This window comes from Propithecus coquereli, unplaced genomic scaffold (genome assembly GCF_000956105.1).
Source record: "Propithecus coquereli isolate 6110/MARCELLA unplaced genomic scaffold, Pcoq_1.0 Scaffold377, whole genome shotgun sequence".
In the NCBI taxonomy this organism is placed as follows: Eukaryota; Metazoa; Chordata; class Mammalia; order Primates; family Indriidae; genus Propithecus; species Propithecus coquereli.
In genome coordinates, this window is record NW_012149474.1 from 990975 (window position 1) to 1007343 (window position 16369).

At 53.0% G+C, this 16369-nt stretch overlaps 1 protein-coding gene across 1 annotated transcript in view; it reads left to right on the forward strand.

Annotated features, from left to right (window-relative positions):
• Positions 1-16369, forward strand: part of DEAF1 (DEAF1 transcription factor) — a 39089-nt gene that overhangs the window by 19887 nt on the left and 2833 nt on the right. Inside the window, exon 11 of the mRNA XM_012652045.1 lies at positions 12636-12725. Within this exon, the coding sequence (XP_012507499.1) occupies positions 12636-12725 (90 nt within the window). The remainder of the gene's footprint in view (positions 1-12635; positions 12726-16369) is intronic.

A 16369-nucleotide genomic window follows, 5' to 3' on the forward strand; every position in this document is an offset into this window, starting at 1 on the left:
TTTTTAAGTTGGGGTAAAATATATATGCAGTGAAATGCCTAGATCTTAGACATCGAGCTCGGTGAGTTTTGATGAGTGTCTACACCCAGTCACAGTCGAGAACATTTACATCCCTCCAGAAAGTTCCTCATGTTATCTCCCATCGGTGCCCACCCTGTAGACAACCACCGTTCTGACTTTTGTCATCCGAGGTTCAGCTGTTGTAGAACTTCATGCAAATGGCGTTGTACCATACGTGCCCTTTTGTGTCTTGCTTACTTTGTTCAACGTAACTTTTTTGAGATTCAGGGATCATTTTCTTCTAGTTGTTCCAGCAGCATTTGTAAGAAGACTTTCCTTTCCCCACTGAGTGGCTTTGGGAGATTTGTTGAAAATCAGTTGACAGTTTAAATATAGGTCTGCTTTTGTGCTTTGACCTGGATTATTTAGAAGTGTGTTTGATGATTTTCTAGATGTTTTACCATAACTGACTTCTAATTCAATTCCAATATGGTTAGAAAATATACTCTATCAGATATCAGTTCCTTTAAATTTATTATGATTTATTTCATGACCAGTAGATGCGGTTCAGTGAGCATTGCATATGCACTTGAAAAGAAAGTGTTTTATTCAGTCATTAGTTTTTTTTTTTTAAGGCTGATAAAATTAGTTTAATTCAACTGGACAGGGTGCGGGGGCTCACGCCTATAATCCCAGCACTCTGGGAGGCTGAGGCAGGAGGATCACTTGAGGTTAGGAGTTTGAGACCAGCCTAAGTCAGAGTGAGACCCCATCTCTACTAAAAATAGAAAACTTAGCCAGGTGAGGTGGTGCACACGTGTAGTCCCAGCTACTCAGGAGGCTGAGGCGGGAGGATCGCTTGAGCCCAGGAGTTTGAGGTTGCTGTGAGCTAGGCTGACGCCATTGCACTCTACCCAAGGCAACAGAGCGAGACCGTCTCAAAAAAAAAATTCAACTGGACATCTTGTGCGTAAAGGTTACCTTTGTTGAGAATTGGAAGTTAGAACAAAGAACAAGAGACATGAGGCTTAAAGAAAGAGGTGGGGTCTTTTTGATACCTAGAGACAGCTGCTAATAAGTTATGTCCACTCGACATCCGCGTTCGCAAACACGCACCGCAGGGCTCGCCTCAGGTGTAACACAAGAAGATGTCACACCACGGAGATGTTAGTCATGAGTCTGTGTTTTCTAGTCTTTTTCTTTGTACGTCCTTCTTTCTTGTTTGAGTGTTGGTTCACATCTTTCCTACTTTCTAGTCCTACTCATAAGTCTTTCGTTCTGCCATTTGTATCCCTTAAGAAGATGGACTGTAGGATTTTGTTTCGTTATATGGATTTCATGTTTTCTACTCACTTAACTAATTTTGAATTAGTACATTTTTTTTCTCTCAACAGATACGTATAAACTAGTTACTTTCTTTTTTTTTTTGAGACAGAGTATCGCTCTGTTGCCCAGACTGGAGTGCAGGGGCATCATCACAGCTCACAGCAACCCCAGACTCCTGGGCTCAAGCGATCCTCCTGCCTCAGCCTCCTGAGTAGCTGGGACTACACGTGCACACCACCTCACCTGGCTAATTTTTCTATTTTTGGTAGAGATGGGGTCTCACTCTGACTCAGGCTGGTCTCAAACTCCTAACCTCAAGCCATCCTCCTGCCTCAGCCTCCTGAGTAGCTGGGACTACAGGCTCCTTTCACCGCACCCAGCTAACTTTTCTATTTTTTGTAGAGACGGGGTCTCACTCTTGCTCAGGCTTGTCTCCAACTCCTGAGCTCAGGTGATCCTCCCTCGTGGGCCTCCCAGAGTGCTAGGATTACAGGCGTGAGCCACCGCGCCCGGTCTAAACTGGTTACTTTCTTCATCTATCCTGTTTCTCAACCGAATATTTTAGTGTGAATCTTTTGATGATGGCAAAGATTCTTTGCTTGGTCAAAGTTCAGTCAGGCCCAGGCCTGTCTGTGCACTTAGTTGTAAAATTCAGTTTTAGCAAGCATCCCCATCCTTGCTATCTGATCAGGTTCCTCATCCTCTGCCATCTCTTGATCATGTCTTCAGCAAGAATTCTGTTAGGTCACTTAGGCGAGTTCTCCCTTAACCCTGGTTCATTGTTAGTAATTTTCCATCCGCTGACCCCCCATGCTTGCTCCTTGGCTATAAATTCCCATGTGCCCATGCTGTTTTCAGAGTTGAGTCCCGCCCCTCTCCCCTGCAGCAAAGCCCCATTGCAGTGGTGCCTGCACCTGCTGTGACATCCTGAGTACAGTCTGCTCGCCCAACCTTCGCGAGTCCCGTCATAGGAGATTCTCTTTAACAGCAGGACAGGGCGGCGCTGTCTGTTCTGCATGCTGGCTCAGAGGCGTGCGCCTTCCAGCCCACTGTCTTGTTAATTTTACAAACATTCGAGTACTGCGAACAAGAACTGTGCTGAGCAGACAATGGAATAGTGAACACTTGCAGGGAGACTTCAGAAGTTAGACAAATGATCTGAAACGTCCCAATTTTTCTTAATGACCGATATGATAAAGCCTGTCAATAACAAACTTACGATGTTTAAAAACTTACATATATTTTCAACAAGCACATCCTTTGGGGAGAGACTGCAACGTAAAATGGCAACTTACTGTAGAAAGTTGGCAACTAATGTTAATATCATCTCCTTGGACTTGAAAGAGCTGCTCCTAGCTCTGGTGCACAGGCGCACACTGTGTCTGCAGTTCTCTAAACATCTTCTAGATTCCGATCATAATTTCCTTTTTTCCATTAAAACAGAGAACAATTATTTGTCATAAAGATTGCATGCCCCAATTTCTTGACTTTTATCTAGAAAATAAGTGTAACAGAAAGACCAGACTTTTGGTCTGCAGACAGGTAGCCGAGTAATTTTTGCACAAGTCAGTTAACTTGGCTACCTGAATCTCGTTTTCCCCTTTCCGAAGCATGCTGAGGTACCGTCTCACAACGTTTTTCTAGAGGCGGAGGAGATAGAGCATCTCCATTACCCAGCACGGCACTCGGCAGGGAATGGTGTCCAAGCAAAGCAGGAGTTTCTCAGCTTCTCAGCCCCCGAGAGTAAGAGCGCGTGTTCGCTTCGGTCCTGCCTCACACAAGCCAGCATGGCAGCCCCACACGGCACACACTCGCGGCTCCAGGGCACTGCCACAGGGGGGCGTTTCTAGCACTTTGACAGATACTTCACTTCCATTACTTTCCGTGAGCTGTCCCACGCTCTGCAGGAGTATTCTAGTATCAGATATACCAAGGCTTTATACAGAAGCATTTTAATGATACTTTTATTCTTTTAATTAACCTTTCGACAGCTTTCCATGGTTCCTATAGAATGCAAATTCTTTGTGATGGAATCGGTCTCAGCTTCTTTTCCCCCTAAGATGTCCTAGCCACACCTGCCCTCTGGCTGCTCCCTAAGTACCCTAAACTTCTTCCCCTTGGAAGCCTATTTCCCTCTAGCTGGAACGCCCCTCTCCCACCTTCACAGGCTGGGCTGCGCTCGGGCACGGCCTCCTGAGGCAGCCCCTCCCTCGATGCCTGCCTCCCCCGCTACTCTGTTCTAGTCAACATCACAGCTCTTACCACCACCCCCGCATTCTCTGTTTCCGGCTGAGTTATCGCCTCTAGACCGTGAGCTTCTGGAGGACTGGAACTGGGTCTGTTCTATTTCTAGGCGTATCCCTGTTGCCCAGGTCTGTGCCTGGCATAGAGCAAGGCAGTGACCCCTGGGCTAGAAACTCATCCAAAGGTCCACATTTGGCTTTGAAGCCGCTGGAGCATTCACTGTGACGGTGCTAATGTCCTCCCAGAACAGACCCTTTTCTGGGTCTCAAGGGCAAGCACCTCTTTTCCCCAAAAGGGACTTCGTCAGGAGTGTTGGCCGCTCACCCTGTTGAGTCATGTGTGTGAGATTCCGGATTCTCGGGCAGGGGTGGGTTTGGGCGTTGGGAAGTTGAAGTGGCCACAGCTGCTGTCCCTCGAAAGGTGAGTGCTGGTCAGGCAGCTGCACTCACGAGTCTTCTGTTCAGGGCTTCTGGAACATCCCTGAGAGCTGCGAAACAGGTCGATACCTCCTTCTGTGGAATCTGAGCTAACAGGGCTGGGGAGCGTAACAGAACCCAGTGTCGTCGGCCTCCAGAACCCGTCAGAAGTCTTTAATACCGACTTCAGGAGTGAGGTGTCGGTCAAGAACGTGGGCCCCTTCTCCGAGTAGTGAGAGAGAGTTGAGAACTCGTCACCACTAAACAGCTTCCAGGGAACCAACTAGAAAACTCACTGGAAAGTGTTGGCTGCACACGCACCCCGAGGGACTCAGGCTGGAGCCCTTGGACACATGAGCCAGTCGTTAGTTTCAATGTTCTGTAATGTCATAAGTCGAGGTGGTTAATAGTGTTCAAATCTTGTTTGTCTTCAGCCTAAAGAGCTCCTTTAGCGTTCTGGTAGTACGGGTCTGCTGGCCGTGAATTCTCTCAGCCTTCGTTGCCCTGTAAGTGTCTCTATTTCATCTTGATTTATGAGGAACATTTTTGGGTGACAACCCAGAATTCATTCTGCACTTTGAAGATGCCATTCCATCGTCTTCTGGCCGTGGTAGTTTCTGATAAGAAGTCGGCTGTGGCTTATGTTGTTCGGCCTCTGTGTGTCATGTGTCTTTACTCTCTGGCTGCTTTCAAGAATTTCTCTTCCTCTTTGGGTTTAGCAGTCTGGCTATGATGTACGTAAGTATGGTTTTCTTCATATTTAACCTTTTTGGGGTTAGCTGATGTTCTAAGTGTACCCGGACTTCTTTTACTCAGGCGTGGTAAGAGAGGAGGCATGGCAGTGGCTGTCACAGGAAGTTTATGCTTGTAGATCCCTAGAAACAGGAGCCCGGCACACCATGTGGGCTCCCATGGGGAAGCACCAGGGTCAGTCGGGAGGTGGGGGTCAGGGCTGTGGGCAGGAGCCCGTATTGTGCTTTCCGTGGGAAGGAACAGGCGAGGCAGGGTAAGTAGCCTTAGGATTGGCTGGTTTGAATCATTTCCGAGGCCTCTGGGGCATAGGCGCTGTTCCTTGTCCGCTGCCTCTGTCTGGAGTGATTTGGGCAGATGGCTGGTGGCCTGGAGGTGGTGGGTGAGCTCTGGAGCAGTGGGGTTTGCAGCTGGAAGGTGTAGCTCGCAGGCAAGCAGTTCACTATCCCTAGGAATCGGCTGCCGCTGGGAGGGGCTGTCCCTCCATGGTCAGCAGGGCCCCAGATGCTAAAGCTTCGGCGCACAGGAGGTAAAAGTCACGGTTAATAAAGCCGAGCTTGGATCTCCACGTTGGTTTCCACCAGTGTGGAAGATTTTCAGTCCCTATTTCTTCAAATGCTTTCTGTGCTGCATTTTTTTCTTCTCTACCCCTGCCATTGTGTACTGGCTGCTTGATACTTTCTTGTGGGTTGTGAGACTCTGGACCTTTTTCCCCCCAGCTTTTTCCTTTCTGTCTTTCGTGTTGGTTAATTTACATCGCTCCGCGTTCAGCTGCCCAGGTCCTTTCCTTTCCTGTCCCCACTGTACCGCTCAGCTCTTCTAGTGAATTGTGCATGTCCGTCATTGTGCTTTCTAGACTTAGAATTTCAGATTTTACATGTCCATTTGGCTCTTATAGCAGTAGTCTAAGTCCAACCAGGCCATAGGAACGATAGGTTAAACAGGAGTTTAATATGAAGAGTTATTAACCATGACAAGAGAGTGACTATACGATACAAGGAAACCGTATGGTACCTAATTCTGATAGGAAGTACCCAGGGAAGAACAAATTTGGAAGGGAACCCCTGCTCCAAGGCTTGGATTCAGACCTTCTTGGAGGAGGTGTGGTTCAGCCCACAGGATATCAGAGAAATTTACTGGTTTCGTCAAGTCCAAGCTGACCTGGAGTTTCTGGGCAAGTGAGAGGCAGCGCTCTGGGGTGTAGCCTGGGAAGCAGGTGAGCAGAAGGTGGTGGCATGGCATGCAGAGGGAGTCTGGGCACCGGCATGGGCAGATGCCGTCAGGGCACGCAGGGGCTCTGGGCTCAGCGTTGGGAAGGCTGCAGGGCTGCAGAGCAATCCTGTCCTGGGCCCAGAGCGGGCAGAGCTCAGCGGGGTGTCCTGACACCCACGTGATCCCGGCGCTTGCTGCAAACTGCAGGAGAGGCTCTTCTTTTTGCGTTGTCCCTGCAGTTCCTCTGTGGAGAAGCCTCGCTGGCATCGTGCTCACTTTGAAGGAGAAATGCTTGAAGGAATCCTGTTATCCCAGAGTATATATTGCAGGTGCTTCATTGTTGAGAGGCAATAAACTGAGAACTATATAGTTATCCTGTACAGTTTCTATTTCTCTGCTTATATTCCTCAGCTGTTCACTCATTATGATCGTCTTTTAGTTGGTGGGACGTTTCCTAGTAGCTTCTTTAACATCTTAGCTAATTCCAGCATTTGGGCCATCTCAGGATCTGTTTCTTTTGTCTACTTTTTCTCTTCACCGTGGATCCTACGATCCTTTCTTTACATGTGCGCTAATTCGTGGTTTTTTTATTGGACATTGTGATGTGTATGTGGTAGGGACTCTGAATTCTGTTGGATTCTGTTATCTGCCCCTGAAAAGTGCTGGATTTTGTTCCAGCAGGCAGTTAGATTCCTGGTGGACCATCTTGTAGACACTCAGTTTTTGCACTTTGCCAGGGCAGGTCTGTCTGGCTTTTCCTTCTGACACCTCCTTAGGCTTGGATCTGGGAAGGTGTGGATTTTCTTGACTTTCTGGGCAGCCTGAGGTGTTGACCACGCATCTCCAGCTTGTCGCCACTCAGACTCTTCCCGGCGGTGAACAGCAGCTGCATCCTCTGTCTTTCAGCGGCTGCTTCTCGCCGGGCTTCTGGGCCCGTCTCGCTCATACTGCGCAGGCGGTCGGGGCCTGGCGAGGACTTGAGTTCATGTGCCACGTGGGGTGTTCTCGCTCCGTGGCTCTCCTTTCCGGGGTTTCTCCCCTCAATTTCCGGCCACCGGGTCGGCCCAGCTGAGGTGACTGCAGCCCCTTGGGAGCTGGAGCCGCCCATGCCTTGTGGGCAGAGACCCTCAGTGGAGGAGCCATCCTGGTTCCACTGCCCTCAGCTGTCACCAGGCGGCCTCTTGCCCTGTGTGGTGCAGGGCTCTGGCACCTGTGTCCCTTAGGTCAGCCGAAGGGATGCCTACTGCTGCTGGGTGGGCTGAGTCCCCCACTGCCCGAAAGGCTGGGCTTTATGTTTTATTTGTAATTTTATGTATTTCTAAGAAAGAAATGTGGCATGAAATCCCTTTATCCACAAAATCCCATTTGGCAGAAGAACGCTAAGCCTTTCGGTTAGAAAGGGCTGCACCTCTCTCTGCTCAAAGCTTTGCGCTTGGCGTCCTGTGCTTCTGAAAATGCCGGCAGCCGTTACCAGCCACGCTCGCCCTTTCTCTCGAGCGGTGCGTGGCACGCGTTGTGTGGGGCAGCTGAGCGGGCGACTTCCGCGAAGCCGAGGGAGAGGCCTCTGTCCTCACTTGAGCACGTGGGAAGGGCGGACCTGCTAAACACCCTGCCCTGTGGCTCAGACACGCTGAGTTTCATTTTCTGTTTTTTTTGTCTTTGGTTGTATAAAAGCAAACTTTTATGATTTATAGAAAAAAACAAATTCCAAATTCTAAACTTAACTAGAATGGAGGGAAATTAATTTTTTTTTTTTTCTTAGAGACAGGGTCTTGCTTTGTCACCCAGGCTGGAGCGCAGTGGCCATTCAGAGGTGTGATCACAGCTCACTGCAGCCTTGAGCTCCCGGGCTCGAGTGATCCTCCCACCTCAAGCCCTGGAGTAGCTGGGACTACAGGCGCCCACCATGATGAGCTACGTTGTGTGTGTCTGTTTTATGTCTGGGACTTATTTAAGCTCTTTTTATCTAAGGAAGTGCAGAAATTTTCTGTTTTTTCTGTTTTCTTGAGATGTCTTAAATAACTGAGCTCCTAGCTTAGGAAGCCCTTTTCACAGTGTGGTGACCTGTTAGAGTCCAGCAGGCCAGGCCCTTGCAGGGAGATGGAGGAGGAAGGATCAAAGCCTACTACTGGCTCAGGGGTGTTCTTTGTATATAATCAAGAAAAGGTTGGATTTTTATGGACATCGTAGCCTGAAGGAACCCATTTTAGTTGTAGCGGGAGCTCTTGGGTCCTGGGAAGGGGAAGTACCTGTGAGGCAGCGGCGTGACCGTGAGCCTTGCCCCAGCCAGCGGTCAGGCCCAGGCCCGTATTAAGAAACAAAAAGTAACCCGCTGTGGAGTATCAAGGTGGTGGCGGGTCCCGGTGGGGCTGGGGGCTCTGGGCGGGCTGTCTGTGCCCCTGGTGACGTGGCGGGTGGTTGCTTGGCTGGGGAGATGTTCGCTGTGCAGGAGGGACTCGGGCCAGGGCGAAGAGCCCATCACTACCCTGCCCCTTGGGGTGGCCTGACGAACAGCCACGGGCACCTGCAGACGTGGTGTCCACCTTCGGTAGCAGGTGCATTTGGCCATTCCAACGTCCCTTTGACCCTTGCAGTGACGTGTTGGCCATAGCACCTGGACAGGGGCAGGGTGGCCAGGCTCTTGTGCTGTGTGATGGTGACTCTGAATTAGAATTGCGGATCCTCTGAGCGTCTCCCTCCGGGGATCCTGTGGGGTGAGGACCAGGCCCTGGAAGGCCAGCGCGGATTGGGGCGGGAGGGAGCCGGGAGGGCAGAGAGGTGGGAGGATGGCGGCCACAGTGGAGGGCGTGTGTTGCAGGACAGTGCCAGGTGCCTCCTTTTCACCTGCAGAAGGGACTGAACGGTTTTATGTCGAGAGGTTTTCTGTAATGCTAATGTTGAAACATCCGCTAGGATTAAAATGAATTTTCATTCCCTGAGCCCGTGCCACTGGGTTACGGGAAGAAGGTTTATGCCATTAAAATGTCATTTGCACGTAGTGCCCTTGCTTGACCGTGATGGGGCAAATCGGGGTCTGCCAGGCAAACCCTGCCAACTGGGGCCTTTCCACACGGGGGATGCAAGAATAGGAGCGGCTTGCGGGGCCTCACTCAGGAGCCCCTGAGAACACAGGTTCTTACAGCAGAGGGAGGGGGCCTGAGGCCACCTGCTCTGACATTGTATCTGAAACTTTTAAAAAAATCAAATTTAGCCCAGCTGAAACTATTAAGGGAGTTTTTGTCAATTTTAACCTTGGAAAATCTGCATCCGTGTGTACGTAATTAGCTCTGCGGAGATTAAACAAGGCAGAAGAGCACATGCCCTTGGCTGCCAAGGGTGCGGCGTCCAGTGGAGGCCGGCCAAGTGCCGCAGGGTCTTGGGCTGACTGCCACAGCCCTGCTGGGGTCGGCCACGCCGCCCCGGTCTGACCCCTGCTCCTCCAGCCTGGCCCTGTTCCTTTTAGCTTTCTCAGCCTTTCTCTGGTCTTCCTAACTTCCTTTTTAAGGGTTAAAGATAGCATAGCCTAGAAGTGCACAAAAGGAAGAGGAATGTGTAAATTTAGGATAAATTACCACATGGGTGGTTCCTAGAAAGCTCAGCAGAGGGTCTGTGCCCAGGGCCTCCTACTGCCCCACCCGCCCCAGCTGCCAGGAGCAGTGTGCCAAGAGGGGCTTCCTTGCTCAGATGATATCTCCTTGAAATCCAGGCACAGGGGTTCTGAAAATAAGGGCTTTTGCCTTTTTCTTCAGTGTGAACCTAGCATTCGTGTGAGCCAAATTGGCCCAACCAGGCCAGCCTCCCACCATGGCCGAAGGAGCGTGGCGGTTTGCTGGTGTCAGTGTCGGGGTACTTGGGTGCTGAGGGCTGAATAGTCTGATGCAGGCTGCTGCCCCAACGTCCCCCCAGAAATGCTGCCTCTGGAGGGAGCCTACAGCAGCCCGAACCGCCGGGGACAGTTGGCCACCAGGGCCAGGTTGGGCAAGGGACAGGCATGGGTTCCGAATTCTCTCAGGGACGTTGCTGCTGTCGGCTGCGCGTCCGCCGCCCCACGTCAGCCAGACCCAGGCTGGCTGGCGGGACGAGAGGCTGCAGGAGTTTCGGTTTCCAGTGGGTTTGTGATTTGGTTTCGTCCACTGCTACCCCGATGATCTCTACTGTGGTGGTTTCATGGAAACAACAAACTCTGGCCCCAGCTCAAAAAGATGCTATTAGACTAATCCTTTGATCTGCTTATGTGTTCGCATTCGGTTCAGCTTTCAGATAAACCTGCCTGATTTTCTGAGGGTTTCTTCGTATTTCAATTGCTTCCTCTCAGCAAGACAATCCAGCCTAATTTGCGCTTCTCGTCTTTGGGCTGAGCTGCCACGGCCCTCGCAGAAGCGCACTTCGGTCACCCCAGGGACAGCCCTGCGAGGGGTGCTCTGGGGACGGCAGCACCGGAGCCGACCATGCCAGCAAACAGAGCAGGGGACGAGGGAGTGGAAATGACCCTCAGAGCCAGCAGACCAGGGGCAGGCCGGTGGGCCAGTGGGAATGACACCAGTAGCTAAGACCAGCTGGCATCATTTCCGTTTGCTGTGTCGAGGGCAGAGCCTGGACCTGTCGGGGTTGATCACCTGGCACCACCACTTGCCAGGCCCCTGGGAAGGGTGGTGGTCAGAGCAGCCTGAGGGAGCACAGCTGTGGCTGCTGCCCACGGCCCACCTTGACCGGTGCTCTGGGCCTGGTGGCCTCTCAGCGCTGTGTGGCCCAAGAGTCCCAGTCCCACTCACGCCTCCCTTCAGCTCAGGAAGGTGGGCGTGGCACTTGCACATGGACACGGGCACACGCCCGTGCACTGCTAGCCGGCGAGGAGACGAGGCCCAGGGTGGGACCTGGCCAAGGCCTCAGCGCTGGGAGGCGCCGCCGCGTCCCTCTGGAGCTCAGGCTGCGGCTGTGGCCGTTCGATTCTTCTCCACTTGCTGCTCCCGCAGCTGCGCCCTGGGAGGCTGCACACAGAGAGAGCTTGCGTTCAACACCCTGAGATTGATCAGACCCGGTGTACTTCCTCCAACTTCGTGTTAATAACAGAGCCGTCCTCGGGGACGAAGATGCTCTTGGAGGCAGATGGTGCCCACTTCCCTCCCAGCACCTTATCGTGGGGGCAGCTCAGCCCCGTGGCAGGTCACAGTCATCGGGGACAGGCGGGCCCTGGAGCGCAGAGACCAGGACGCTGGGTGTGCGCTGACCAGAAGCATCCGAGAGATTCCAGAGGGAGGCAGGGCCGGCAGCAGATTCGGGGGGAGTGAGGCCAGACGGGCACTTTGGCGGTTCCCCGGGCTGGCTGGCTGGTGAGAACAGCTCACCTGTAAGGTCGCGGAGTTCAGAGACTGACGGCAGGGTCCGATACCGTCTCGGGAATGATGGGTTTTCTCAGACACCTTGAACCTGCCCCTGAGTTTTCAAGTTAGACTTTTTAGTTTATTTGCAGAAAGAATAACAAATATTAAAATATATTATTAATGTATTCCTTGATATTCAAAGAATTAATGGGCATTTTGTAAGTGATTTCGTGGTCTTATTATTCTGGGTTGGCTCTTTCTGGAGAAGTTGCTTTGTTAGTGGCCTGTCGTACGTGGTCTGTAGAGTCTAAAAACCGACGCTAATGAGCCAGCACGTGTGACCTACAGGCCTTTCTCCAGACGGCTCCCGCATATGAGCGGCGCTGTTCTGGCTTGGCGTCCCCGCTGTGTGACGTGCAGGGGGACGGCCCCTGCAGCAAGGGCACCGAGGTCTGGAGGCCACTTCTCTCTGTGCTCGCTGGAGGCCTGCAGGCTGCTCCGTCCTCGTTCCCTTGCCGGTCGCTCAACTACTGGAGCTGCAGTGGGCCTTAGGCGGTCGGGGGCTGCAGCCTCCTGCCTGGGCGCCACGCGCCTCGAGGGGCCGTCCTGCTGCCTCCTGGGCGTGTGGCAGCGGCACTGAGGCCTGTGGTGCCTGCGACTTTCTCCGTCTCAGAGAGTATTTGTCACAACTGCCAAGCACCTTAATGAGTCTTTTTTTTTTTGAGACAGATTCTCACTCCGCTGCCCTGGGTGGAGTGCAGGGGCATCATCACAGCTCACTGCAGCCTCCAACTCCTGGGCGCAAGTGATCCTCCCGCCTCAGCCTCCCAAGTAGCTGGGACTACAGTCTCACGTCACCACGCCTGGCTAATTTTTCTATTTTTAGGAGAGATGGGTCTCGCTCTTGCTCAGGCTGGTCTTGAACTGCTGAGCTCAAGTGATCCTCCCGCCTCAGCCTCCCGAGTAGCTGGGATACAGGCGCGAGCCACCATGCCCGGCCCTTAACTAGTCATTGACAAGTATGTGCCGTGCCCGGCTTGACTGAGGGAAAAGCACACAGAGTGCCTGATGGGTCATGTCCGTAAACTACGTAAACCAGCTCAGAACGGAGCAGTCACACTCCCGGCTGCTCAGGGAGCCCCGACGCGGCCGTGTGTCCCGGGTATTGGGAATTGCGTCGCCCTGAGTTTGGTTTTCTGTACCTGCGTGGCTGGTGGGAAGTTCCTTGGCGTTTGGAGGAAGGCCTGCCTGCGGGTTTTCCCGTTAAGGAGCGCGGGGCGAGGGGAGCACGGCTCTGACAGCAGCCTGGGGACGGGGGCGCGGCACCCCGGCCCTCGCACTGACGGCTCCCGTGTGCTTCTTGCAGCAGTCCTGCGTCAACTGCGGCCGGGAGGCCCTGAGCGAGTGCACCGGCTGCCACAAGGTCAACTACTGCTCCACCTTCTGCCAGCGCAAGGTAGGGCTCCCCCGCCCTGCCCCTCGTGCCCCCGGGACTCTCCAGAGCCACCGCCCAGCTCTGCAGGAGGCCGCACCTCTGCCCCCACTGCCCCTGGCCTCCCCCTTGGGCACTGCACCTCCGCCTTGACCTGGTGTCCGCGCTTCCCGGCCGACGGGAAAGAGTTCCTGTTTCTTTTTCTTTTTTCAATTCTTTTTTAATTTCAGCGTATTATGGGGGTACAAGTGTTTAGGTTGCGTACATCCACTTTGCCCCGCCCGAGTCAGAGCTTCAAGCCTGTCCACCCCCCAGACAGTGCGCACCGCACCCATTAGGTGTGAATATACCACCCCCACCCCCCGCCTGCCCGACCCCCGGTGAGTGTCACCACTGCGTGTGCACTCGAGTGTGATCGGTTAGTACCAATCGGATGGTGAGCACATGAGGTGCTGGTTTTTCCATTCTCGTGATACCTCACTTAGCAGAATGGGCTCCAGCTCCATCCAGGGTAGCACAAGAGGTGCCGGATGACCACTGTTTTCTGTGGCTGAGCACTGCTGTTTCTGTTTCTCTTATTCAGCTCTGGGTTCTAAGGAAATCAAGGAGAATTTTTCTAGACCAGCAAATGCTAGTTCGAGATTTTATAACTTTTCCACCCTTAGAGTACTTCGGGGCATTTAGTCGTCCTATTATTTTTATTACAGAAGGGTCTTACTGCGACATGGTCGGTCCCAGTGTCCTAGGAGCGTCCTGCAGTGTGTCACCATTTGCCTCCTGTTCTTGGCTGCAGGAGGCCACTCTGACCCTACAGAACGTTCTCCCGGACTAGTTTCTGTCCCTCATCACCTGTTGAGTGGGTTATGTTTTCTGCACGATGCTAGAAGTTTTTCCCACTGCAGTTATTTTAGAGAGGTACGGCTGTGAGTGTCCTCAGAGCAGAGGCCACATTTTGTCAGTCCTGGTGTCAGGCAGCGTCACGGGTGCAGAGTTTTCCGGATTTGGACTTGCAGGAGGGATTTTAGACCTTGAGCTTCTGACCCATCTGTGTGCAGTGAGCAATGTCTCCTGTCCTTTACAGAATATTTTTCTAAGGAATATTCATGTTTTAAAAGTTTATTGGGTTCTTTTCTCAGTCTGGTTTTCACTTTGGGTTGAGGAGACCTGTGCCGTGGTGACGCGCTGGCCCCAGGGTGGGCAGAGGTCCGGCGTGCGCCCAGTCCAGAGACGGCCCCGGCCGCGGAGCTGCCGCGGTGGGCACATTAGGGGCCTCCTTCCCGGCCCTGCCGGAGCAAGGCGATGGGCTGGTGGCGGCCATTGCCAAGCTGCGGGGCCGGGTGCCCTCGCTTTGTGCAAAGCTGGAACTCTTCACAGTTACAAAAGGTGCTACGCTGGGCGGCTGAGTCAGAAAACGCATCTGGTCGTAAACTCAGCCCGCGCTGCCTCTGCAAGATCCGCTGTGTCTGCTGACGGCGCCTCCTGTGGCTGGGCATTCACGACTTGGTGGCTTCCTGAAGTTGCCGCGCTCTTAACAGAGACGGTGAGAGCAGGAGTGGGAAGCAGTGGCCGAGGAGGCCCAGCCTGTGTGGGGCGTGGGCGCGCCCGGGTCTGCAGAGCCCAGAGAGGGAGGAGACAGCACAGCAAGGAGAAGAAAACAGACCCCGGGACGGTCCTGTTGGGGCCCTCGTGGGGGCACAGGAGCAGCCAGCACCCCGCGTCCGCGGCCTGAGGCTCAGGTCTAAGTGTGTGGTGGGCAGTGAGACCTGCGTCCCCAGGCTGTCTCTGCAGCCCCGCTCGTCCCCAGGGCGCCACAGACTTGGGAACCAGAACCAGAGCCTGCTTTTCTCTCTCGTCTCAGGGACAAGCTGTTGCCTGAGAAAAAGGCATCCAGAGTTGTTTCGCTCCACTTTGGGACGCCGTGACATGTGCCTGGGGCCGCTGGGAGGAAAAGCTGAAAGCAGGCGGCCACCAGGGAGGGTGGCAGTGGCTTCGTACTGGCTTTTGGATCTGGGAAAGGGGGCACTGGTGTGTAAATCTTCCCTGACTGGGTCTTCACAGGAAGATGCCTGGGGTCGTGTCTCGGTGGTGTAGTTGCAGCGGAGGACGCTTGGCTGAGGCAAGCTGTGGTCTTGTACCTCGGTTCATGAATTGGGCGGGTTAAATGTCAGGGGTGATCTTGTTGACAGAGATTCCATTTCTTACACTGTGTTGTTTGTCCTCTCGTGATACGCTGTGTGGATTAGGACAGATGCTCTGGTTTGGTTCAGCTGATGCACAGTGAATTCCAAACACCATAATTCTCTTCTGGATGCTCTAGACAGGCAGGTGCCCAGGCCGCTTGTGACAATGACAAGTGCTCACGGTGGGTCTTCCCGTCCTGTCCTGTCTGGCGTGACTTCCTTGGTAATTTTCTGTGCTGCTGCAAGCGCTTGGAGGGGTAGTTAATGTTGTCCCTCACAGGTTGGACGACACCGTGACTTGTGCTTGCGTTAAACTTGCGCAGTTTATTTTCTTCCCAAACCCCACACGAGGGGGGTGTGAGAGTTTTACATCTTTACTGAGGTGTAATTTACATACCGTAAGATTTCCCCATTTTAAGTGTACAGTTCGGTGATTTTTAGTAAATTATACAGTTGCGCAAACACCAGGACTCAGTTTTAGAACTTTGTCCCCCTCAGAAGGTTCCTCGCTGCCTTTACTCACCGTCTTGAGTCTGTCCTGTCGCTGACGATTTGCCTTTTCTGCACGTCTCACGTGACCAGAGTCACCCAACATGCGATCTCTTGCCTGTGCTGCTGCCACTCACTATTGTCAGGATCCATCCGTGTTGCAGCATGTATCAGCGCCGTGTTCCTTGTCGCTGAGCAACGGCCCGCTGCGTGGCTGTGCGTGTTCTGTTACATGCTCGGCGGGGGAGGGCATCTGGGCTTCCCGACCAGCCGTGGGGGTGCCAGCCCGGAAAGGCCAAAACCCCGGTGGCCGGGGGAACACCGGTTCCCCTTGGCCTGGGGAAAAAACCCAAGGGGGGACTTGCTGGGTCACGGAGTAAATTTATGTTTAAATTTTTCAGGAATCTGTTAAACTGTTCTCTAAAGTAACTGTACCATTAAACACATCCCCACCAACGGCGTGCCTGGGCTCTAGTTTCTCCGCATCCTTCCCAGTACTTGCTATGTCTTTTTAAGTTAAAACAATTTTATTTTATTTTTGAGACAAACTCTTGCTCTGTCGCCCGGGCTGTAGTGCAGTGGCGTCATCACGGCTCCCTGCAGCCTCCAGCTCCTGGGCTCAGCCGTCCTCCCGCCTGGGCCTCCCGAGTGCTGGGACCGCGGGCCTGAGCCTCCGCGCTGGTCCGACCTGAGCTTTTCTTTTTTTTTTTTGCCGTTTGAAAACAATAATTTATTCCTTTTCCTTCCAAAGCTTTATAAATTTACAAAAAAAAGATCAAAGCTTACAGATGGCCTAGTTCAGACTAAGAACACAAGAGGTGAGACCCTCGTCTGTGGCCGCCGGTGGCAGCTGTGCACTGACGCTTAAAACGAGCCCCCGCCTCGTAGCGCGGCCGCAGAGGGCTCCGCGCACAGTGCGACGCGCTTGGGTCGTTAGTCCAGTTGCTGGATAGTGCAGAGGTGTTTTGGTTTGGGGTGGGGGCTTTTTTTTTTTTTTTT